Raw genomic sequence first — 24,885 nt, 5'->3', positions numbered from 1 at the left:
AAACACACACTAAAGACATGCTAAAGACATGCTAAACACACACTAAACACATGCTAAAGACATGCTAAACACACACTAAAGACATGCTAAACACGCACTAAACACACGCTAAAGACATGCTAAATACATGCTAAACACACGCTAAAGACATGCTTAACACAGACACTGGTCATCATGGTCAAACCTCACACCTTCCTTATCCAGGAGATCCTGCCTGCTAAGGCTAAGGTATAGTAAACACACGCTAAAGACATGCTAAACACACGCTAAAGACATGCTAAACACACGCTAAAGACATGCTAAACACACGCTAAACACATGCTAAACACGCACTAAACACACGCTAAAGACATGCTAAATACACACTAAACACACACTAAAGACATGCTAAATACACACTAAACACACACTAAAGACATGCTAAATACATGCTAAACACACACTAAAGACAATCAATCAAATTTTATTTATAAAGCCCTTTTTACATCAGGAGATGTCACAAAGTGCTATACAGAAACCCAGCCTAAAACCCCAAACAGCAAGCAATGCAGATGTAGAAGCCCACTAAAGACATGCTAAACACACGCTAAAGACACGCTAAACACACGCTAAAGACACCGAGGGGAGGAACTCCAATGCATTTTGAGGAGGCGTTGAGTAGAAAGGTGGAAATCCTAATTGAGGAAGAGGCACACCCCCTTCTAAAGCCCTTTCCTCTCCTCCCTTCAGATCCAGGACATGGTATCCATCCGCCACACAGCCTCTAACGAGCAGCAGCGTACCACCATGATCCTGCTGTGTGAGGATGGCTCTCTGAGGATCTACATGGCCAACGTAGACAACACCTCCTACTGGCTCCAGCCCTCCCTGCAGCCCAGCTCGGCCATCTCCATCATGAAGCCTGTCAGGAAACGCAAGGCCGCTGCTGCCAGTGAGTTAAACTAACACCCCAGTCATAGCAGTCACCAGTCTGTCCGTCGGATGCCCCTCTGTCCGCTCAAATTTGTACTATGCTTGGGAATCCAAAACGCTCTCGTTTCACTTCACTCATTCAGTTTTGGATTCCCAGGCTACCAGGTACTATCCTCAAAATGCTTTAGGCAGCTGGATCAAGCACACACATTTTACGTTTGAATATGATCAAACTTTCAACTTATTTAATTGATTTCTCGTGAATGAATTGTCTGATCCACCTGCCGCTCTGTGCCAGCCACTCGTACCTCCAGTCAGGTGACGTTCCCGGTGGACTTCTTTGAGCACAACCAGCAGCTGACGGAGGTGGAGTTTGGAGGCAACGACCTCCTCCAGGTTTACAACGGACAGCAGATCAAACACAGACTCAACTCCACTGGGATGTATGTAGCCAACACTAAGGTATGACCTCTGAACTCTCTACAACTCTGGGCTTGAATAAAACTGCTCCTGGGTTAACTAGAAATCCTTCAGAAGTTTTTTTTTGTTGTTTTTAATGGGAGGCTGTGGAACCATTTTGGAGGACAAAGTTACACATGCACACTGTAATGGTACATGCTGTTCAGACTGCCCCCCTTTTTTCTCATCTTAATGACATGGTTATCTGTTTCCCCCCTCTGCCCAGCCTGGAGGCTTCACAGTAGAGACGGTAAACAACAACATCTCCATGGTGATGACGGGCATGCGGGTGCAGGTGGGCACCCAGGCCGTCGAGCGGGCACCCTCTTACCTGGAGATCTTTGGGCGCACCATGCAGATGAACATGACCCGGGCTCGCTGGTTCGACTTCCCCTTCACCAGGGAGGAGGCTCTGCAGGCAGACAAGAAACTCTCCGTCTTCAGTAAGAACACAGGATGTGATGTCGTGTTTTTGTTTTTACGTGAACACAGAGGGCTGGTTTCTTGTTTTTTGTTTGTTTTTTGGTATTTTCTTGGGTGCAAAATAAACAATGTAATGAGGGTTAAAAAGGGAGAGCAATGGAATGAGGGTTATAAAGGGAAGAGTGCATGTGCAGGAGAGGTGAAAATCCAGAGGGTCTTGTAAGACACCCCCTTTCACATATTAAATATTATTGGACCCAGATTATTCCTAGTCCTGGACTAAAACACATTCAGTGGTGGTTCTCCACGGAGGGTTGTGTGCGATCCAGAAATAGGCTTAGTATGGGTCCGTCAAACGGGCCCGGAGGGACATTATGTGCAGGTCTACAGTAGTGTTCGATTCGGGCTAGTTGGTTGTAGCACAAGTTGTACATTCAAAGATATGAGGGTAAAAAGTTATCTGCTGTGCACATGCTTTAACTCTGACGTTGTTTTATTTGCCCACTGTCTCCGACTAACCTCTCATATTCCTTCCTCCAGTCGGAGCGTCAGTGGACCCGGCAGGCGTCACCATGCTGGACTCTATAAAGATCTATGGTAAAACCAAGGAGCAGTTTGGCTGGCCTGACGAGCCCCCCGAGGACTTCTCCTCGGCCTCCGTCAACAACGTGTGCTCTCCCAACCTCAACACCGGCAACGGCACCGGGGAAGGTGACATCGCCTCGCCAATCTCCACCGGCGGCACCGTGCTGGAGAGGTTAGTGTTAAAAGGTCACAGGGGCAAAGGTCACATGGTTCAAAGGTTAACAAAGGTCAACTGCTACCACTAGACCAGAGACAGGTTCTCACAAGATGGCCAAGCTGCAAAGTCGAAATTCGTAAAAATGTATGAAAACAAGAATTAGCTTTTTGGTCTTAACTTAAGGTTAGGGCAAGGGATAAGGTTAGCAGTGTGGTTAGGTTTAAGGTTAGGGCAAGGCATAAGGTTAGCAGTGTGGTTAGGTTTAAAATCACATTTTAAGAAGAGAGATATTGTTGAAATAGGTGGGGCTTCTGAATTTACAACTTGGCCAGATGGTGACGAGCCTAGAGAGGTCATTGCGGTGTGACGATTATCTGACCTTTCCTTTTGACTCTGCACATGGGTCGTGTTCACTAGGCATGTAACGAAAGAAAACGCTCTGAAACGGGGAGGGACTATCCTCACTTATCCAATAAGAACCACTTATTTAGTTTTCTGTGCAAAACATTGTGCCACATTGTGCCCTGATGAACACAACCCATGCTACAACCAATATAAAAGCATTAGTTGTAGTGCTGACAGTCTGTGCAATATAGTTCCCTCTCTCCTCACCCCTCAGTCTCCCTGTAATATAGTTCCTCTCTCCTCACCCCTCAGTCTCTCTGTAATATAGTTCCCTCTCTCCTCACCCCTCAGTCTCTCTGTAATATAGTTCCCTCTCTCCTCACCCCTCAGTCTCTCTGTAATATAGTTCCCTCTCTCCTCACCCCTCAGTCTCTCTGTAATATAGTTCCCTCTCTCCTCACCCCTCAGTCTCTCTGTAATATAGTTCCTCTCTCCTCACCCCTCAGTCTCTCTGTAATATAGTTCCCTCTCTCCTCACCCCTCAGTCTCTCTGTAATATAGTTCCCTCTCTCCTCACCCCTCAGTCTCTCTGTAATATAGTTCCCTCTCTCCTCACCCCTCAGTCTCTCTGTAATATAGTTCCCTCTCTCCTCACCCCTCAGTCTCTCTGTAATATAGTTCCTCTCTCCTCACCCCTCAGTCTCTCTGTAATATAGTTCCCTCTCTCCTCACCCCTCAGTCTCTCTGTAATATAGTTCCTCTCTCCTCACCCCTCAGTCTCTCTGTAATATAGTTCCCTCTCTCCTCACCCCTCAGTCTCTCTGTAATATAGTTCCCTCTCTCCTCACCCCTCAGTCTCTCTGTAATATAGTTCCCTCTCTCCTCACCCCTCAGTCTCTCTGTAATATAGTTCCCTCTCTCCTCACCCCTCAGTCTCTCTGTAATATAGTTCCCTCTCTCCTCACCCCCTCAGTCTCTCTGTAATATAGTTCCTCTCTCCTCACCCCTCAGTCTCTCTGTAATATAGTTCCCTCTCTCCTCACCCCTCAGTCTCTCTGTAATATAGTTCCCTCTCTCCTCACCCCTCAGTCTCTCTGTAATATAGTTCCCTCTCTCCTCACCCCTCAGTCTCTCTGTAATATAGTTCCCTCTCTCCTCACCCCTCAGTCTCTCTGTAATATAGTTCCTCTCTCCTCACCCCTCAGTCTCTCTGTAATATAGTTCCCTCTCTCCTCACCCCTCAGTCTCTCTGTAATATAGTTCCCTCTCTCCTCACCCCTCAGTCTCTCTGTAATATAGTTCCCTCTCTCCTCACCCCTCAGTCTCTCTGTAATATAGTTCCTCTCTCCTCACCCCTCAGTCTCTCTGTAATATAGTTCCCTCTCTCCCCACCCCTCAGTCTCTCTGTAATATAGTTCCCTCTCTCCCCACCCCTCAGCCGGTGGAGTCTGTGTAGTAGGATCAGACATTTAGGTGGTGCTAGTCATGTGTGTTTGTTGAGATGTCTGAATGTGGCTTGTGTGTGTGTGTGTGTCCACTGCATGGCGTGTGTGTGTGTGTGTGTGTGTCCACTGCATGGCGTGTGTGTGTGTGTGTGTGTGTGTCCACTGCATGGCGTGTGTGTGTGTGTGTGTCCACTGCATGGCGTGTGTGTGTGTGTGTGTCCACTGCATGGCCTGTGTGTGTGTGTGTGTGTCCACTGCATGGCCTGTGTGTGTGTGTGTGTGTCCACTGCATGGTGTGTGTGTGTGTCCACTGCATGGCGTGTGTGTGTGTGTGTGTGTGTCCACTGCATGGCGTGTGTGTGTGTGTGTGTGTCCACTGCATGGCCTGTGTGTGTGTGTGTGTGTGTCCACTGCATGGCCTGTGTGTGTGTGTGTGTGTCCACTGCATGGTGTGTGTGTGTGTCCACTGCATGGCGCGTGTGTGTGTGTGTGTGTCCACTGCATGGCCTGTGTGTGTGTGTGTGTCCAGTGCATGGCGTGTGTGTGTGTGTGTGTGTGTCTACTGCATGGCGTGTGTGTGTGTGTGTGTGTGTGTGTGTCCACTGCATGGCGTGTGTGTGTGTGTGTCCACTGCATGGCGTGTGTGTGTGTCCACTGCATGGCGTGTGTGTGTGTGTGTGTCCACTGCATGGCCTGTGTGTGTGTGTGTGTCCACTGCATGGCGTGTGTGTGTGTGTGTGTGTGTGTGTGTGTGTGTGTCCACTGCATGGCCTGTGTGTGTGTGTGTGTCCACTGCATGGCGTGTGTGTGTGTGTGTGTGTGTGTGTGTGTGTCCACTGCATGGCCTGTGTGTGTGTGTGTGTCCACTGCATGGCGTGTGTGTGTGTGTGTGTCTGTGTGTGTGTGTGTGTGTGTCCACTGCATGGCGTGTGTGTGTGTGTGTGTCTGTGTGTGTGTGTGTGTGTGTCCACTGCACGGCTGCAGTCATAATATCTTGTTCTGCTTCTTCCTCTGTTCACCTGGTTTCTTTCTGTGATCCTCACATTGGTTTCTGTTTCTTTGCTCCCAAAAATACAATCAATAAACAAGTTGTGAAACTGAGTCCTTATCAACCTTGGACCGGTTAGTAACCCCCCTTTCTCTGCTTGTTAGCATGGTGTGTGTGTGTGTGTGTGTGTGTGTGTGTGTGGAGCAGAGTGAAAGGACATTGTGTGTATCTGTGTCTAAATGAGTTAGTAAGACTGAATGTGCCATGTGAAATGCATTCTTCAAAAATAACATCATTCTGAAGTTTTCTCTAACAACTATCCATCTGTGCTTGTTCTCACTCTAAACATTGAATGGATGTTTGTTTTTCAATTCAGTAGACTAGCTTAGACTTGATTGATTTGAAGTTGTTTTTGATTGTTAAGATAAATTGATTATTGATTGATTTTATCAATGAATTCACCACTCTCCCCCCTCTCTTAGGTTGGTGGTGAGCTCTCTGGAAGCACTGGAGAGCTGCTTTGCTGTGGGCTCCTCCAATGAAAAGGCAAGGTCTTCACTACATCTTTCACGGAGAAAGACGCTCTCGTTTGACACCGCTGTTTTTTTTGCATTGTAAAACTCAGGCCCACAATCCTCAATTTAGTAGGAATGTAGTAGGTATTTTGCCTACGTGTTATAAACTGGACTGAGTGAAGAGAGGCGAGGTGCATATTGTGTGTGTTGTTATTATAGGGCTGTAGAAGACAGGGCGGCAGGTAGCTTAGTGGTTAAGAGCGTTGTGCCAGTAACCGAAAGGTCGCTGGTTCTAATCCCCGAGCCGACTAGGTGAAACATCTGCCGATGTGCCCTTGAGCAAGGCACTTAACCCTAATTGCTCCTGTAAGTCGCTCTGCATAAGAGCGTCTGCTAAATGACTAAAATGTAAAATGTAAATGTAGTAAACTATATAAATTGTGTATGTGACGGTTCAGGAGAAGAACAAGGCTGCAGCGCTGGAGTTGGCCACCTTGCTCCTGTCCATGTCCACTCCCTCTGGGGTTCAGCAGCAGACCAAAGGCCTGCTGGCTAGCCTACACACCAGCCGTACTGCCTACCACAACCACAAGGTAACTAGCATACACACCAGCCGTACTGCCTACCACAACCACAAGGTAACTAGCATACACACCAGCCGAACTGCCTACCACAACCACAAGGTAACTAGCCTACACACCAGCCGTACTGCCTACCACAACCACAAGGTAACTAACATACACACCAGCCGTACTGCCTACCACAACCACAAGGTAACTAACATACACACCAGCCGTACTGCCTACCACAACCACAAGGTAACTAACATACACACCAGCCGTACTGCCTACCACAACCACAAGGTAACTAGCATACACACCAGTCGTACTGCCTACCACAACCACAAGGTAACTAACATACACACCAGCCGTACTGCCTACCACAACCACAAGGTAACTAACATACACACCAGCCGTACTGCCTACCACAACCACAAGGTAACTAACATACACACCAGCCGTACTGCCCACCACAACCACAAGGTAACTAACATACACACCAGCCGTACTGCCTACCACAACCACAAGGTAACTAACATACACACCAGCCGTACTGCCTACCACAACCACAAGGTAACTAACATACACACCAGCCGTGCTGCCCACCACAACCACAAGGTAACTAGCATACACACCAGCCGTACTGCCTACCACAACCACAAGGTAACTAACATACACACCAGCCGTACTGCCTACCACAACCACAAGGTAACTAACATACACACCAGCCGTACTGCCTACCACAACCTAGGGTAACTAACATACACACCAGCCGTACTGCCTACCACAACCACAAGGTAACTAACATACACACCAGCCGTACTGCCTACCACAACCACAAGGTAACTAGCATACACACCAGCCGTACTGCCTACCACAACCACAAGGTAACTAACATACACACCAGCCGTACTGCCTACCACAACCACAAGGTAACTAACATACACACCAGCCGTACTGCCTACCACAACCACAAGGGTAACTAACATACACACCAGCCGTACTGCCCACCACAACCACAAGGTAACTAGCCTACACACCAGCCGTGCTGCCTACCACAACCACAAGGTAACTAACATACACACCAGCCGTGCTGCCTACCACAACCACAAGGTAACTAGCATACACACCAGCCGTACTGCCTACCACAACCACAAGGTAACTAACATACACACCAGCCGTACTGCCTACCACAACCACAAGGTAACTAACATACACACCAGCCGTACTGCCTACCACAACCACAAGGTAACTAGCCTACACACCAGCCGTACTGCCCACCACAACCACAAGGTAACTAACATACACACCAGCCGTGCTGCCTACCACAACCACAAGGTAACTAACATACACACCAGCCGTACTGCCTACCACAATCTACACACCAGCCGTAACTCGCTAACATACACACCAGCCGTACTGCCTACCACAACCACAAGGTAACTGACCCCACACACCAGCCGTGCCTACCACAACCACAAGGTAACTAGCATACACACCAGCCGTACTGCCTACCACAACCACAAGGTAACTAGCCTACACACCAGCCGTACTGCCTACCACAACCACAAGGTAACTAACATACACACCAGCCGTACTGCCTACCACAACCACAAGGTAACTAACATACACACCAGCCGTACTGCCTACCACAACCACAAGGTAACTAACATACACACCAGCCGTGCTGCCTACCACAACCACAAGGTAACTAAGCATACACACCAGCCGTACTGCCTACCACAACCACAAGGTAACTAACATACACACCAGCCGTACTGCCTACCACAACCACAAGGTAACTAGCATACACACCAGCCGTACTGCCTACCACAACCACAAGGTAACTAACATACACACCAGCCGTGCTGCCTACCACAACCACAAGGTAACTAACATACACACCAGCCGTGCCCCCACCCACCAGCATGCCTACCACAACCACAAGGTAACTAGCATACACACCAGCCGTACTGCCTACCACAACCACAAGGTAACTAGCCTACACACCAGCCGTGCTGCCTACCACAACCACAAGGTAACTAACATACACACCAGCCGTACTGCCTACCACAACCACAAGGTAACTAACATACACACCAGCCGTACTGCCTACCACAACCACAAGGTAACTAACATACACACCAGCCGTACTGCCTACCACAACCACAAGGTAACTAACATACACACCAGCCGTACTGCCCACCACAACCACAAGGTAACTAGCCTACACACCAGCCGTACTGCCTACCACAACCACAAGGTAACTAACATACACACCAGCCGTACTGCCTACCACACAACCACAAGGTAACTAACATACACACCAGCCGTACTGCCTACCACAACCACAAGGTAACTAGCCTACACACCAGCCGTACTGCCTACCACAACCACAAGGTAACTAACATACACACCAGCCGTACTGCCTACCACAACCACAAGGTAACTAGCCTACACACCAGCCGTACTGCCTACCACAACCACAAGGTAACTAGCATACACACCAGCCGTACTGCCTACCACAACCACAAGGTAACTAGCATACACACCAGCCGTACTGCCTACCACAACCACAAGGTAACTAACATACACACCAGCCGTACTGCCTACCACAACCACAAGGTAACTAGCATACACACCAGCCGTACTGCCTACCACAACCACAAGGTAACTCATACGCCTACACCCACGGCAGCCGTGCTGCCTACCACAATCACAAAGGTAACTAGCATACACACCCCCGCTGCCCTGCCACAGACCACAAGGTGACTAGCACACACCAGCCGTACTGCCTACCACAACCACAAGGTAAAGTAACATACACACAGCCGTCTGCCTACGCACAACCACAAGGTAACTGACATACACACCAGCCGTACTGCCCACCACAACCACAAGGTAACTAGCATACACACCAGCCGTACTGCCTACCACAACCACAAGGTAACTAGCATACACACCAGCCGTACTGCCTACCACAACCACAAGGTAACTAGCATACACACCAGCCGTACTGCCTACCACAACCACAAGGTAACTAACATACACACCAGCCGTACTGCCTACCACAACCACAAGGTAACTAGCATACACACCACCGCCGTACTGCCTACCACAACCACAAGGTAACTAGCATACACACCAGCCGTACTGCCTACCACAACCACAAGGTAACTAACATACACACCAGCCGTACTGCCTACCACAACCACAAGGTAACTAGCATACACACCAGCCGTACTGCCTACCACAACCACAAGGTAACTAACATACACACCAGCCGTACTGCCTACCACAACCACAAGGTAACTAGCATACACACCAGCCGTACTGCCTACCACAACCACAAGGTAACTAGCATACACACCAGCCGTACTGCCTACCACAACCACAAGGTAACTAGCATACACACCAGCCGTGCTGCCTACCACAACCACAAGGTAACTAACATACACACCAGCCGTACTGCCTACCACAACCACAAGGTAACTAACATACACACCAGCCGTGACTGCCTACCACAACCACAAGGTAACTAACATACACACCAGCCGTACTGCCTACCACAACCACAATGTAACTAACATACACACCAGCCGTACTGCCTACCACAACCACAAGGTAACTAGCATACACACCAGCCGTACTGCCTACCACAACCACAAGGTAACTAGCATACACACCAGCCGTACTGCCTACCACAACCACAAGGTAACTAGCATACACACCAGCCGTACTGCCTACCACAACCACAAGGTAACTAGCATACACACCAGCCGTACTGCCTACCACAACCACAAGGTAACTAGCATACACACCAGCCGATACTGCCTACCACAACCACAAGGTAACTAACATACACACCAGCCGTACTGCCTACCACAACCACAAGGTAACTAACATACACACCAGTCCGTCTAGCCTACCACAACCACAAGGTAACTAGCCCTACACACCAGCCGTACTGCCTACCACAACCACAAGGTAACTAACATACACACCAGCCGTACTGCCTACCACAACCACAAGGTAACTAACATACACACCAGCCGTACTGCCCACCACAACCACAAGGTAACTAGCATACACACCAGCCGTACTGCCTACCACAACCACAAGGTAACTAGCATACACACCAGCCGTACTGCCTACCACAACCACAAGGTAACTAGCCTACACACCAGCCGTACTGCCTACCACAACCACAAGGTAACTAACATACACACCAGCCGTACTGCCTACCACAACCACAAGGTAACTAACATACACACCAGCCGTACTGCCTACCACAACCACAAGGTAACTAACATACACACCAGCCGTACTGCCTACCACAACCACAAGGTAACTAGCATACACCAGCCGTACTGCCACCACAACCACAAGTAACTAGCCTACACCCAGGTCGCACCACAAACAAAACTAACATACACACCAGCCGTTACTGCCTACCACAACCACAAGGTAACTAACATACACACCAGCCGTGCTGCCTACCACAACCACAAGGTAACTAGCCTACACACCAGCCGTGCTGCCTACCACAACCACAAGGTAACTAACATACACACCAGCCGCTGCCTCACCACAACCACAAGGTAACTAGCCTACACACCAGCCGTACTGCCTACCACAACCACAAGGTAACTAGCATACACACCAGCCGTACTGCCTACCACAACCACAAGGTAACTAGCATACACACCAGCCGTGACTGCCTACCACAACCACAAGGTAACTAACATACACACCAGCCGTACTGCCTACCACAACCACAAGGTAACTAGCATACACACCAGCCGTGCTGCCTACCACAACCACAAGGTAACTAGCCTACACACCAGCCGTGCTGCCTACCACAACCACAAGGTAACTAGCATACACACCAGCCGTTCTGCCTACCACAACCACAAGGTAACTAGCATACACACCAGCCGTACTGCCTACCACAACCACAAGGTAACTAGCACTACACACCAGCCGTACTGCCTACCACAACCACAAGGTAACTAGCATACACACCAATGCCGTACTGCCTACCACAACCACAAGGTAACTAGCATACACACCAGCCGTACTGCCTACCACAACCACAAGGTAACTAGCATACACACCAGCCGTACTGCCTACCACAACCACAAGGTAACTAGCATACACACCAGCCGTACTGCCTACCACAACCACAAGGTAACTAGCATACACACCAGCCGTACTGCCTACCACAACCACAAGGTAACTAAAGTAATCCTTCTACCCCCCCCAAAAAAAATTTGTAAAGTGGTTATCCCACTGGCTATAGGGTGAATGCATCAATTTGTGAGTCGCTCTGGACTAGAGCGTCTGCTAAATGACGTAAATGTGCCCTTGAGCAAGGCACTTAACCCCTAATTGCTCCTGTAAGTCGCTTCCTGGATAAGAGCGTCTGCTAAATGACTATGAGGCATACACACCAGCCGTACTGCCTACCACAACCACAAGGTGACTAGCATACACACCAGCCGTGCTGCCTACCACAACCACAAGGTAACTAACATACACACACCAGCCGATGCACTACCACAACCACAAGGTAACTAACATACACACCAGCCGTGCTGCCTCACCACAACCACAAGGTAACTAACTACACACCAGCCGTACTGCCTACCACAACCACAAGGTAACTAGCATACACACCAGCCGTGCTGCCTACCACAACCACAAGGTAACTAACATACACACCCAGCCGTACTGCCTACCACAACCACAAGGTAACTAACATACACACCAGCCGTACTGCCTACCACAACCACAAGGTAACTAGCATACACACCAGCCGTACTGCCTACCACAACCACAAGGTAACTAACATACACACCAGCCGTACTGCCTACCACAACCACAAGGTAACTAGCATACACACCAGCCGTACTGCCTACCACAACCACAAGGTAACTAACATACACACCAGCCGTACTGCCTACCACAACCACAAGGTAACTAGCATACACACCAGCCGTACTGCCTACCACAACCACAAGGTAACTAGCATACACACCAGCCGTACTGCCTACCACAACCACAAGGTAACTAACATACACCCAGCCGTACTGCCTACCACAACCACAAGGTAACTAGCATACACACCAGCCGTACTGCCTACCACAACCACAAGGTAACTAACATACACACCAGCCGTACTGCCTACCACAACCACAAGGTAACTAGCATACACTCAGCCGTACTGCCTACCACAACCACAAGGTAACTAACATACACACCAGCCGTACTGCCTACCACAACCACAAGGTAACTAACATACACACCAGCCGTACTGCCTACCACAACCACAAGGTAACTAGCATACACACCAGCCGTACTGCCTACCACAACCACAAGGTAACTAACATACACACCAGCCGTACTGCCTACCACAACCACAAGGTAACTAACATACACACCAGCCGTACTGCCTACCACAACCACAAGGTAACTAACATACACACCAGCCGTACTGCCTACCACAACCACAAGGTAACTAGCATACACACCAGCCGTGCTGCCTCTACCACAACCACAAGGTAACTAACATACACACCAGCCGTACTGCCTACCACAACCACAAGGTAACTAGCATACACACCAGCCGTACTGCCTACCACAACCACAAGGTAACTAGCATACACACCAGCCGTACTGCCTACCACAACCACAAGGTAACTAGCATACACACCAGCCGTACTGCCTACCACAACCACAAGGTAACTAGCATACACACCAGCCGTACTGCCTACCACAACCACAAGGTAACTAACATACACACCAGCCGTACTGCCTACCACAACCACAAGGTAACTAACATACACACCAGCCGTACTGCCTACCACAACCACAAGGTAACTAGCCTACACACCAGCCGTACTGCCTACCACAACCACAAGGTAACTAACATACACACCAGCCGTACTGCCTACCACAACCACAAGGTAACTAACATACACACCAGCCGTACTGCCCACCACAACCACAAGATAACTAGCCTACACCAGCCGTACTGCCTACCACAACCACAAGGTGACTAGCATACACACCCAGCCGTACTGCCTACCACAACCACAAGGTAACTAGCCTACACACCAGCCGTACTGCCTACCACAACCACAAGGTAACTAGCATACACACCAGCCGTACTGCCTACCACAACCACAAGGTAACTAGCATACACACCAGCCGTACTGCCTACCACAACCACAAGGTAACTAGCCTACACACCAGCCGTACTGCCTACCACAACCACAAGGTAACTAACATACACACCAGCCGTACTGCCTACCACAACCACAAGGTAACTAACATACACACCAGCCGTACTGCCTACCACAACCACAAGGTAACTAACATACACACCAGCCGTACTGCCTACCACAACCACAAGGTAACTAGCATACACACCAGCCGTACTGCCTACCACAACCACAAGGTAACTAACATACACACCAGCCGTACTGCCCTACCACAACCACAAGGTAACTAGCATACACACCAGCCGTACTGCCTACCACAACCACAAGGTAACTAACATACACACCAGCCGTACTGCCTACCACAACCACAAGGTAACTAGCATACACACCAGCCGTACTGCCTACCACAACCACAAGGTAACTAACATACACACCAGCCGTACTGCCTACCACAACCACAAGGTAACTAGCATACACACCAGCCGTACTGCCTACCACAACCACAAGGTAACTAACATACACACCAGCCGTACTGCCTACCACAACCACAAGGTAACTAGCATACACCACCAGCCGTACTGCCTACCACAACCACAAGGTAACTAGCATACACACCAGCCGTACTGCCTACCACAACCACAAGGTAACTAGCATACACACCAGCCGTACTGCCTACCACAACCACAAGGTAACTACCGCATACACACCAGCCGTACTGCCTACCACAACCACAAGGTAACTAACATACACACCAGCCGTACTGCCTACCACAACCACAAGGTAACTAGCCTACACACCAGCCGTACTGCCTACCACAACCACAAGGTAACTAACATACACACCAGCCGTACTGCCTACCACAACCACAAGGTAACTAGCATACACACCAGCTGTACTGCCTACCACAACCACAAGGTAACTAGCATACTCACCAGCCGTACTGCCTACCACAACCACAAGGTAACTAGCATACACACCAGCCGTACTGCCTACCACAACCACAAGTGTAACTAGCATACACACCAGCCGTACTGCCTACCACAACCACAAGGTAACTAGCCTACACACCAGCCGTACTGCCTACCACAACCACAAGGTAACTAACATACACACCAGCCGTACTGCCTACCACAACCACAAGGTAACTAGCATACACACCAGCCGTACTGCCTACCACAACCACAAGGTAACTAGCCTACACACCAGCCGTACTGCCTACCACAACCACAAGGTAACTAGCATACACACCAGCCGTACTGCCTACCACAACCACAAGGTAACTAGCATACACACCAGCCGTACTGCCTACCACAACCACAAGGTAACTAAAGTAATCCTTCTACCCCCCCCCCCCCCAAAAAAAATTGTAAAGTGGTTATCCCACTGGCTATAGGGTGAATGCATCAATTTGTGAGTCGCTCTGGACTAGAGCGTCTGCTAAATGACGTAAATGTGCCCTTGAGCAAGGCACTTAACCCTAATTGCTCCTGTAAGTCGCTCTGGATAAGAGCGTCTGCTAAATGACTAAAATGTAATGTAAATGTAGCATACACACCAGCCGTACTGCCTACCACAACCACAAGGTAACTAGCATACACACCAGCCGTACTGCCTACCACAACCACAAGGTAACTAGCATACACACCAGCCGTACTGCCTACCACAACCACAAGGTAACTAACATACACACCAGCCGTACTGCCCACCACAACCACAAGGTAACTAACATACACACCAGCCGTACTGCCTACCACAACCACAAGGTAACTAACATACACACCAGCCGTACTGCCTACCACAACCACAAGGTAACTATTATACACACCAGCCGTACTGCCTACCACAACCACAAGGTAACTAACATACACACCAGCCGTACTGCCTACCACAACCACAAGGTAACTAGCATACACACCAGCCGTACTGCCTACCACAACCACAAGGTAACTAACATACACACCAGCCGTACTGCCTACCACAACCACAAGGTAACTAACATACACACCAGCCGTACTGCCTACCACAACCACAAGGTAACTAACATACACACCAGCCGTACTGCCTACCACAACCACAAGGTAACTAACATACACACCAGCCGTACTGCCCACCACAACCACAAGGTAACTAACATACACACCAGCCGTACTGCCTACCACAACCACAAGGTAACTAACATACACACCAGCCGTACTGCCTACCACAACCACAAGGTAACTAGCATACACACCAGCCGTACTGCCTACCACAACCACAAGGGTAACTAGCATACACACCAGCCGTACTGCCTACCACAACCACAAGGTAACTAGCATACACACCAGCCGTACCTGCCTACCACAACCACAAGGTAACTAACATACACACCAGCCGTACTGCCTACCACAACCACAAGGTGACTAACATACACACCAGCCGTACTGCCTACCACAACCACAAGGTAACTAACATACACACCAGCCGTACTGCCTACCACAACCACAAGGTAACTAACATACACACCAGCCGTGCTGCCTACCACAACCACAAGGTAACTAACATACACACCAGCCGTACTGCCTACCACAACCACAAGGTAACTAGCATACACACCAGCCGTACTGCCTACCACAACCACAAGGTAACTAGCATACACACCAGCCGTACTGCCTACCACAACCACAAGGTAACTAACATACACACCAGCCGTGCTGCCTACCACAACCACAAGGTAACTAACATACCACCAGCCGTGCTGCCTACCACAACCACAAGGTAACTAACATACACACCAGCCGTACTGCCTACCACAACCACAAGGTAACTAACATACACACCAGCCGTGCTGCCCACCACAACCACAAGGTAACTAACATACACACCAGCCGTACTGCCTACCACAACCACAAGGTAACTAACATACACACCAGCCCGTACTGCCTACCACAACCACAAGGTAACTAGCATACACACCAGCCGTACTGCCTACCACAACCACAAGGTAACTAACATACACACCAGCCGTACTGCCTACCACAACCACAAGGTAACTAGCCTACACACCAGCCCTGCCTACCACAACCACAAGGGTAACTAACATACACACCAGCCGTACTGCCTACCACAACCACAAGGTAACTAACATACACACCAGCCGTACTGCCTACCACAACCACAAGGTAACTAGCCTACACACCAGCCGTACTGCCTACCACAACCACAAGGTAACTAACATACACACCAGCCGTACTGCCTACCACAACCACAAGGTAACTAACATACACACCAGCCGTAACTGCCCACCACAACCACAAGGTAACTAGCCTACACACCAGCCGTGCTGCCCCTACCACAACCACAAGGTAACTAGCATACACACCAGCCGTACTGCCTACCACAACCACAAGGTAACTAACATACACACCAGCCGTACTGCCTACCACAACCACAAGGTAACTAACATACACACCAGCCGTGCTGCCTACCACAAACCACAAGGTAACTAACATACACACCAGCCGTACTGCCTACCACAACCACAAGGTAACTAGCATACACACCAGCCGTGCTGCCTACCACAACCACAAGGTAACTAACATACACACCAGCCGTACTGCCTACCACAACCACAAGGTAACTAACATACACACCAGCCGTACTGCCTACCACAACCACAAGGTAACTAACATACACACCAGCCGTACTGCCTACCACAACCACAAGGTAACTAACATACACACCAGCCGTACTGCCTACCACAACCACAAGGTAACTAACATACACACCAGCCGTACTGCCTACCACAACCACAAGGTAACTAGCATACTCACCAGCCGTACTGCCTACCACAACCACAAGGTAACTAGCATACTCACCAGCCGTACTGCCTACCACAACCACAAGGTAACTAGCATACTCACCAGCCGTACTGCCTACCACAACCACAAGGTAAACGTTTTCTCCTTGTTATGTCTTTTGAACGTGACTAAGGTGAAATCCATCTCAAAGGACCATGAAAACCTAATTGGCCCTCTTTCAAACCTAATGCAGTCTCCTCTCTATGCCTAATGAATGACCAGTCCCACTCACCCCTCTCTCTCCCATAACTTCTCTCTCTCCTAGGACCAGTCCCACTCACCCCTCTCTCCCATAACTTCTCTCTCTCCTAGGACCAGTCCCACTCACCCCTCTCTCCCCCATAACTTCTCTCTCTCCTAGGACCAGTCCCACTCACCCCTCTCTCCCCCATAACTTCTCTCTCCCCAAGGACCAGTCCCACTCACCCCTCTCTCCCCCATAACTTCTCTCTCTCCTAGGACCAGTCCCACTCACCCCTCTCTCCCCCATAACTTCTCTCTCTCCTAGGACCAGTCCCACTCACCCCTCTCTCCCCCATAACTTCTCTCTCTCCTAGGACCAGTCCCACTCACCCCTCTCTCCCCCATAACTTCTCTCTCTCCTAGGACCAGTCCCACTCACCCCTCTCTCCCATAACTTCTCTCTCTCCTAGGACCAGTCCCACTCACCTCTCTCCCATAACTTCTCTCTCTCCTAGGACCAGTCCCACTCACCCCTCTCTCCCATTACTTCTCTCTCTCCTAGGACCAGTCCCACTCACCCCTCTCTCTCCCATAACTTCTCTCTCTCCTAGGACCAGTCCCTGCTCAGCAACGCGGTGCAGTGTCTGAACAGCTGTAGTCGTGACAGCAGAGACCTGGACCCTGACGTGTTCCAGAGGCTGGTCATCACCGCACGCTCCATCGCCATAATGAGACCCAATAACCTGGTGCACTTCACTGAGACCAAGCCCCCTAATATTGATACAGGTAAAAACCAATCCACTGAGACCAAGCCCCCTAATATTGATACAGGTAAAAACCAATTCACTGAGACCAAGCCCCCTAATATTGATACAGGTAAAAACCAATTCACTGAGACCAAGCCCCCTAATATTGATACAGGTAAAAACCAATCCACTGAGACCAAGCCCCCTAATATTGATACAGGTAAAAACCAATTCACTGAGACCAAGCCCCCTAATATTGATACAGGTAAAAACCAATCCACTGAGACCAAGCCCCCTAATATTGATACAGGTAAAAACCAATTCACTGAGACCAAGCCCCCTAATATTGATACAGGTAAAAACCAATTCACTGAGACCAAGCCCCCTAATATTGATACAGGTAAAAACCAATTCACTGAGACCAAGCCCCCTAATATTGATACAGGTAAAAACCAGTCCACTGAGACCAAGCCCCCTAATATTGATACAGGTAAAAACCAATCCACTGAGACCAAGCCCCCTAATATTGATACAGGTAAAAACCAATCCACTGAGACCAAGCCCCCTAATATTGATACAGGTAAAAACCAATTCACTGAGACCAAGCCCTCTAATATTGATACAGGTAAAAACCAATCCACTGAGACCAAGCCCCCTAATATTGATACAGGTAAAAACCAATTCACTGAGACCAAGCCCCCTAATATTGATACAGGTAAAAACCAGTCCACTGAGACCAAGCCCTCTAATATTGATACAGGTAAAAACCAATCCACTGAGACCAAGCCCTCTGATATTGATACAGGTAAAAACCTATTCACTGAGACCAAGCCCCCTAATATTGATACAGGTAAAAACCTATTCACTGAGACCAAGCCCCCTAATATTGATACAGGTAAAAACCAATTCACTGAGACCAAGCCCCCTAATATTGATACAGGTAAAAACCAATCCACTGAGACCAAGCCCCCTAATATTGATACAGGTAAAACCAATTCACTGAGACCAAGCCCCCTAATATTGATACAGGTAAAAACCAATCCACTGAGACCAAGCCCCCTAATATTGATACAGGTAAAAACCAATCCACTGAGACCAAGCCCTCTGATATTGATACAGGTAAAAACCAATTCACTGAGACCAAGCCCCCTAATATTGATACAGGTAAAAACCAATCCACTGAGACCAAGCCCCCTAATATTGATACAGGTAAAAACCAATCCACTGAGACCAAGCCCTCTGATATTGATACAGGTAAAAACCAATTCACTGAGACCAAGCCCCCTAATATTGACTAGTCAGATATTAGCGTCACTAGATAAAGCGTCTCCTACTGCTCACTACTTGACTACGTGTGTTTATCCCCTGCTTCATTTAGGTCCATAATAGAGGCCGAAGGGTATCACTTCCTGTTTGTTTATTGACATCAGGGAAGTCTTTTTTTTGTGGGGAGGGGGACAGTCGGGGTCTCAACTTACTGCTGAGAGAGAGAATACACGAAGTGCAATTTAGAAATGTGGTTGTGCATCAGACCAGGTCTCTCTCGAAAAATAGATTTCATCTCAATGAGAAAAACCTGTATAAATAAAGGTTAAGTAAAAAAAAAATGTTTTGCCCATGACAGATATTTGTTTCTAGATTGGTAAATTAGTCTAGCGGTCAGCTATCTAAACTTGTAGATGCACGGTCGAATTACCAACCGGGGTGGGGCCCATTGAGCGTCAGTTATCATGTAAAAAAAACTGCAAACATTTGCCTCCATCCTATGGGGGGGGTGTATGGATGTGGGTATGCAGACCCACAAGCCACTGCGGCCCCTCCATGATGAGTTCAATTTGTTTTTGTCCCCCACACCCAGTTACCCATCCCTGATTTACATCCCTTGTTTGTTTGTTCAGAGATGACTGAGGAGGGCCAGAAACGGATGGGCAGTGAGGGATGTAACTTCATCATGCAGCTGGTCAATAACTTCTGGAAGCTCCACGCCCTCAAACCAAAGAACGCTTTCCTGGCCCCAGCCTGTCTGCCAGGTAACCTAACATTGTCTTTCCTGGCCCCAGCCTGTCTGCCAGGTAACCTAACATTGTCTTTCCTGGCCCAGCCTGTCTGCCAGGTAACCTAACATTGTCTTTCCTGGCCCCAGCCTGTCTGCCAGGTAACCTAACATTGTCTTTCCTGGCCCCAGCCTGTCTGCCAGGTAACCTAACATTGTCTTTCCTGGCCCCAGCCTGTCTGCCAGGTAACCTAACATTGTCTTTCCTGGCCCAGCCTGCCTGCCAGGTAACCTAACATTGTCTTTCCTGGCCCAGCCTGTCTGCCAGGTAACCTAACATTGTCTTTCCTGGCCCAGCCTGTCTGCCAGGTAAACTAACATTGTCTTTCCTGGCCCAGCCTGTCTGCCAGGTAACCTAACATTGTCTTTCCTGGCCCAGCCTGTCTGCCAGGTAAACTAACATTGTTTTTCCTGGCCCAGCCTGTCTGCCAGGTAAACTAACATTGTCTTTCCTGGCCCAGCCTGTCTGCCAGGTAACCTAACATTGTCTTTCCTGGCCCAGCCTGTCTGCCAGGTAACCTAACATCGTGTATTGTTCAGTGTGATTATTATTATAATTTTTCAAATTATGTAAAACGTTTGTCCAATAAGAACCCACATTTTTGTTTTTACTTTGGATTGTTGTTGTTTTGCTACAGTGTGCCCTACTTTTTGATCCGCTGTAAGGTTTTCCTGGACATATTTGTGGAGACTCATTTTATGAATCGCCAATCGATCAATCATTTTTTTCTCTCCAGGTCTGACCCACATTGAAGCTACAGTGAACGCATTGGTGGACATCATCCATGGCTACTGCACCTGTGAGCTGGACTACATTAACGTGGCCTCCAAGATCTACATGCAGATGCTGCTGTGCCCCGTACGTTCCTCAGTAATACCAGACTTCTGTACCACTGAGTCTTCAGCATTTAGTCTACTGTAGCCCTGTGAAATGTTTTGTTTTGTTGCAATCGTCATTTAGCTGTGTTGATTCTGGATCGTCATTTTGCTGTGTTGATCCTGGATCGTCATTTAGCTGTGTTGATCCTGGATCGGCATTTTGCTGTGTTGATTCTGGATCGGCATTAAGCTGTGTTGATCCTGGATCGGCATTTTGCTGTGTTGATTCTGGATCGTCATTTTGCTGTGTTGATCCTGGATCATCATTTAGCTGTGTTGATTCTGGATCGTCATTTAGCTGTGTTGATCCTGGATCGTCATTTAGCTGTGTTGATTCTGGATCGTCATTTAGCTGTGTTGATTCTGGATCGTCATTAAGCTGTGTTGATCCTGGATCGTCATTTAGCTGTGTTGATCCTGGATCGTCATTTAGCTGTCTTGGTTGTTGTGGATCTTTTGATCCTGTGTTCAGACTTTACCAACTCGTGTTTTGCTCTTCCTTACCTAGATGATGTAAAAAGGCATTATAAAATACATTTCATTGATTGATTCTGTTCTGTATTCCAGGACACGTCTGTGAGCTTCGCCTGTAAGCAGGCCCTGATCCGAGTGCTCCGACCCAGGAACAAACGCCGTCACCTGACTCTTCCATCTCCCCCTCGCTCCAACACACCCATGGGTAGGTATCCAGTTACCTCCTACCTCTGAATCAGACCAGGGCTCTCCAACCCTGCTATCCTCCTGTAGGTTTTTGCTCCAACCCCATTTTGTAACTAGTCTTTCCCGGTTCCTCCTTCTCTCTCCTCTCTCCCTCCTTCTCTCCCTCCTCCTCCTCTCCTCTCTCCCTCTTCCTCCTCCTCTCCTCTCTCCCTCTTCCTCCTCCTCTCCTCTCTCCCTCTTCCTCCTCCTCTCCTCTCTCCCTCTTCCTCCTCCTCTCCTCTCTCCCTCTTCCTCCTCCTCTCCTCTCTCCCTCTTCCTCCTCCTCTCTCCCTGTTCCTCCTCCTCTCCTCTCTCCCTGTTCCTCCTCCTCTCCTCTCTCCCTGTTCCTCCTCCTCTCTCCCTGTTCCTCCTCCTCTCCTCTCTCCCTGTTCCTCCTCCTCTCCTCTCTCTCCCTGTTCCTCCTCCTCTCCTCTCTCTCCCTGTTCGTCCTCCTCTCCTCTCTACCTGTTCCTCCTCTCCTCTCTTCCTGTTCGTCCTCCTCTCCTCCCTCCCTGTTCGTCCTCCTCTCCTCCCTCCCTGTTCATCCTCCTCTCCTCTCTCCCTGTTCCTCCTCCTCTCCTCTCTCCCTGTTCCTCCTCCTCTCCTCTCTCCCTGTTCCTCCTCCTCTCCTCTCTCCCTGTTCCTCCTCCTCTCCTCTCTCCCTGTTCCTCCTCCTCTCCTCTCTCCCTGTTCCTCCTCCTCTCCTCTCTCCCTGTTCCTCTCCTCTCTCCCTGTTCCTCCTCCTCTTTTCTCTCCCTCCTCCTCTCCTCTCTCCCTGTTCCTCCTCCTCTCCTCTCTCTCCCTGTTCGTCCTCCTCTCCTCTCTCTCCCTGTTCGTCCTCCTCTCCTCTCTCCCTGTTCGTCCTCCTCTCCTCTCTCCCTGTTCCTCCTCCTCTCCTCTCTCCCTGTTCCTCCTCCTCTCCTCTCTCCTCTCTCCCTGTTCCTCCTCCTCTCCTCTCTCCCTGTTCCTCCTCCTCCAGGAGACAAAGACGACGATGATGAGGATGATGTTGATGACAAGATGCAGCCGTCGGGGCTGACGGGAGGAGAGGGGGGCAGTCAGGAGCAGGGTGAGGTCGACCATGGCGACTTTGAGATGGTGGTGAGTCTCTTTGAGATGGTGGTGAGTCTGGTCCAACCGCTAGTGCCCACTCCTCCTACACTCTACCTACACACAATGTAGTGATCTAGTGCCCACTCCTCCTACACTCTACCTACACACAATGTAGTGATCTAGTGCCCACTCCTCCTACACTCTACCTACACACAATGTAGTGATCTAGTGCCCACTCCTCCTACACTCTACCTACACACAATGTAGTGATCTAGTGCCCACTCCTCCTACACTCTACCTACACACAATGTAGTGATCTAGTGCCCACTCCTCCTACACTCACTCCCTACTAGGGGTGTGAACGTTAAAACATTTAAATGAAATTGGAATCCTTAACATTAAGAAAAAATCCCTAACTGAACAACTCGTTTTTTTTCTTCTTAAATGTTTTATCACGGTGCAGTTATCACAAAACTACCACTCAAATGTTTTAGCTACTTTATTAACCGGCCTGTAATGCCCCGTGGAGAGGCTCCAAGGAGGGCAGCAGCTCAAATGTGAGTGCCGAGGGGAACAGGAAGTGGGGAGGGAGAGATAGAAACCAAGGCGACGCTCCCTGGTAGACTAACTTATTGACTAACCCATCTGATTACGTAGTCTCTGTCTTGACTGACCCGGAGGAGCTCGTCAAGCTAGCCAGCTAAAATTAGCTAGGCTAATTGAGACTACATAACTTGAACTGTGCGCTTTCTGCCCTTCCAAATCCTACAGTAAATTACCACAATTCCGTCCTCCATTGATTCGTCTAGATATCTCCTAATAGCTTGCCACAAGGAGGCTCTAGCTCTGATTGGGCCGGTTTGATGACTTGTGATTGGATGACAACAACAAGCTACACGCCCCACTCTTGTGAAAAGCAAGAGTAGCAGCGTAAATGATACCGTGTTCTCTCTCTGAGGGGAAGAGACATGTAGACCCTCTGCGTTGTGAATTCACCTGGATATATATATATACATATATATATATTTTTTTTAATCGTTTAAACAGTAAAAAAAAAATTGTCAATTTGTTGCGTCCCTACTACACACACACACACACACACACACACACACACACACACACACACACACACCACACACACACACAACAGCTAGTGCCCACTCCTGCTCACACACTCCTTACACAACGATCTTCCTCCCATTCCTTCAATTCACACACATGCAAACAGCCCTAATAACAATAACAATAATAATAATAACAATCTAATCTGAGATATGTAGCAGGTTTTTCATTTATTTATAACACACACGCAAAAAATTATAAAAAATCTAAATGTCATTTTCATGGACAAAAATATTGACCCAGTTTGCTTATTGTCTGTCTGTCTCTCCAGTCTGGGTCGATGGTTCTGGACACGGTGGAGAATGGAAACAATAGGAACCCGTCTCCCCTGGAGGCTCTGCTGGCCGGCGCCGAGGGCTTCCCCCCCATGCTGGACATCCCCCCAGACGCAGACGACGAGACCATGGTGGAGCTGGTCATCGCACTGAGTCTCCAGCAGGAGCAGCAAGGTCAATACTCACTAAGACCACACCACCGTGAGAGTCATTCACTTTTAATATTCATATTAACATCAATACTCCAGATAATCATTTTTGTTGTACTCAATCTGGTTTTCCAAATTAATATTTTGGCTGATAAAAGGTTACCTGAAGATAGTTCATCAACAAAGACAATGTATTGTTTTCTGTATGGTTGTGACATGTTAGCATATTTGGCTAATGCTAGCATTACCGTCGGGATCGACGGTGTGTTGATGTT

At 48.9% G+C, this 24,885-nt stretch overlaps 1 protein-coding gene across 10 annotated transcripts in view; it reads left to right on the top strand.

The window, feature by feature from the left end:
• The window catches only part of LOC121546157 (E3 ubiquitin-protein ligase UBR4-like), a 163,596-nt gene that overhangs the window by 74,025 nt on the left and 64,686 nt on the right, over positions 1 to 24,885 (top strand). For 4 of the 10 annotated variants that reach the window (XM_045209496.1, XM_045209501.1, XM_045209497.1 and 1 more), the window contains exons 47-59: positions 730 to 931; positions 1,211 to 1,374; positions 1,598 to 1,814; positions 2,335 to 2,551; positions 5,416 to 5,448; positions 5,797 to 5,860; positions 6,288 to 6,422; positions 18,246 to 18,420; positions 20,279 to 20,410; positions 21,171 to 21,292; positions 21,880 to 21,991; positions 22,991 to 23,133; positions 24,458 to 24,662. In XM_045209496.1, the coding sequence (XP_045065431.1) occupies positions 730 to 931; positions 1,211 to 1,374; positions 1,598 to 1,814; positions 2,335 to 2,551; positions 5,416 to 5,448; positions 5,797 to 5,860; positions 6,288 to 6,422; positions 18,246 to 18,420; positions 20,279 to 20,410; positions 21,171 to 21,292; positions 21,880 to 21,991; positions 22,991 to 23,133; positions 24,458 to 24,662 (1,921 nt within the window). The remainder of the gene's footprint in view (positions 1 to 729; positions 932 to 1,210; positions 1,375 to 1,597; positions 1,815 to 2,334; positions 2,552 to 5,415; positions 5,449 to 5,796; positions 5,861 to 6,287; positions 6,423 to 18,245; positions 18,421 to 20,278; positions 20,411 to 21,170; positions 21,293 to 21,879; positions 21,992 to 22,990; positions 23,134 to 24,457; positions 24,663 to 24,885) is intronic. The other 6 variants (XM_045209505.1, XM_045209504.1, XM_045209503.1 and 3 more) reach the window with 4 other exon arrangements.

This window comes from Coregonus clupeaformis, chromosome 30, assembly GCF_020615455.1.
Source record: "Coregonus clupeaformis isolate EN_2021a chromosome 30, ASM2061545v1, whole genome shotgun sequence".
NCBI classification, from domain to species: domain Eukaryota; kingdom Metazoa; phylum Chordata; class Actinopteri; order Salmoniformes; family Salmonidae; genus Coregonus; species Coregonus clupeaformis.
The sequence above is the reverse complement of the archived record's forward strand: the minus strand, read 5'-3'. Positions and strand labels throughout refer to the sequence as shown.